General features: G+C 60.4%; 1 protein-coding gene across 1 annotated transcript in view; it reads right to left on the reverse strand.

Moving 5' to 3' along the window:
• Positions 1-626: 626 nt before the first annotated feature.
• Positions 627-1,269, reverse strand: part of CDC37 (cell division cycle 37, HSP90 cochaperone) — a 3,698-nt gene continuing 3,055 nt past the window's right edge. The window contains exon 6 of the mRNA XM_042020051.1: positions 627-875. Within this exon, the coding sequence (XP_041875985.1) occupies positions 642-875 (234 nt within the window). The 3' untranslated portion in view covers positions 627-641. The remainder of the gene's footprint in view (positions 876-1,269) is intronic.

Below are 1,269 nucleotides of genomic sequence, written 5' to 3' on the forward strand. Positions count from 1 at the left end.
GACTGGGATCACGCTGGGAGCCACCGATTCCCACAAGGAAATGCCCCAAACGCTCCAAAGAACCAAAACCGGAGGATTTAACCTCAAAACCTGACTTGCACGGGGAGCAATCGAATCCCACGAGGAGCCCCCACACCCCCAACACTCCAAATTTCAGGGTTTTAGCCCCAAAAGCCACTCAGAGGAGGGCAGGGATTTGTGGGATCGCGCTGGGAACGACCAAAGCTCACGAGGGGCCCCAAAACGCCCCAAAACTGGGGGATTTCACCCCAAACCCGGCCACTCACAGGGGGCAGGGATTTGTGGGATCGCACTGGGAACGACTGGGAGTTACTGAGTCTTATGAGGGCTCCAAAACGCCCCAAAACCGGGGGATTTCACCCCAAACTCAGCCACTCAGAGGGGGCAGGGAACGACCGAAGCTCACGAGGGGCCCCAAAACACCCCAAAACCGGGGGATTTCACCCTAAACCCGGCCATTCACAGAGGGCAGGGATTTATGGGATCGCGCTGGGAATGACTGGGAGTTACTGAGTCTTATGAGGGGTCCCAAAACATTCCAAAAGTGGGGGATTTCACCCCAAACCTGGCCACTCATGGCGGGCAGGGATTTGTGGGATCGCGCTGGGAATGACCAAAGCTCACGAGGGGCCCCAAAACTGGGGGATTTCACCCCAAACCAGGCCACTCACGGCGGGCAGGGACTCGTAGACGTCCACGGGGTCGAGGCCGCCGGGCCCAAGGCGTTTCTGCCGCTCCTCCTCCTCGTACTCCCGCAGGGCCTTTTCCAGCCGCGCCCGGGCCCGGCCCCGGACCCGCTCCTTGAAGGCCTCCAGCTCCTCCGTGAAGCCCTCCAGGTAGTGCTGATCCGCTGTCTGATGGCAACAGAGGGGGCTCAGGGGGGCTCGGACCCCCAAATTCCCATCCCCGAGCTCCTCCCGGCTCCGTCTCGTCCCGCGGTGCCGGGAAGCTCGCGGAGAGTTGGGGGGGGGAGGGAGGGCAGGGTTTGGGGGTAAAGGAGGGGGAATTGGGGGCGAGTTGTGCCGTGGGGGGAAGGTGTGAACCCCCATTTGTAGTCCCTGGACTCCATTTGCCTGCTTTTGAAACCCCATTGCCATCCCTGATCCCCAATTCCAATCCCAAATCCCCATTTCCCCCCTCTGAAGCCCCAATTCCACTCCCAAACCCCCAATTCCACCCCTAAATCCCCAATTCCACTCCCAAATCCCCATTTCCACCCTCTGAAGCCCCAATTCCACTCCCAAATCC

Source organism: Corvus kubaryi, unplaced genomic scaffold (assembly GCF_017639235.1).
Source record: "Corvus kubaryi isolate FWS band 111438036 unplaced genomic scaffold, C.kubaryi_AGA036_p1.0 36735, whole genome shotgun sequence".
In the NCBI taxonomy this organism is placed as follows: domain Eukaryota; kingdom Metazoa; phylum Chordata; class Aves; order Passeriformes; family Corvidae; genus Corvus; species Corvus kubaryi.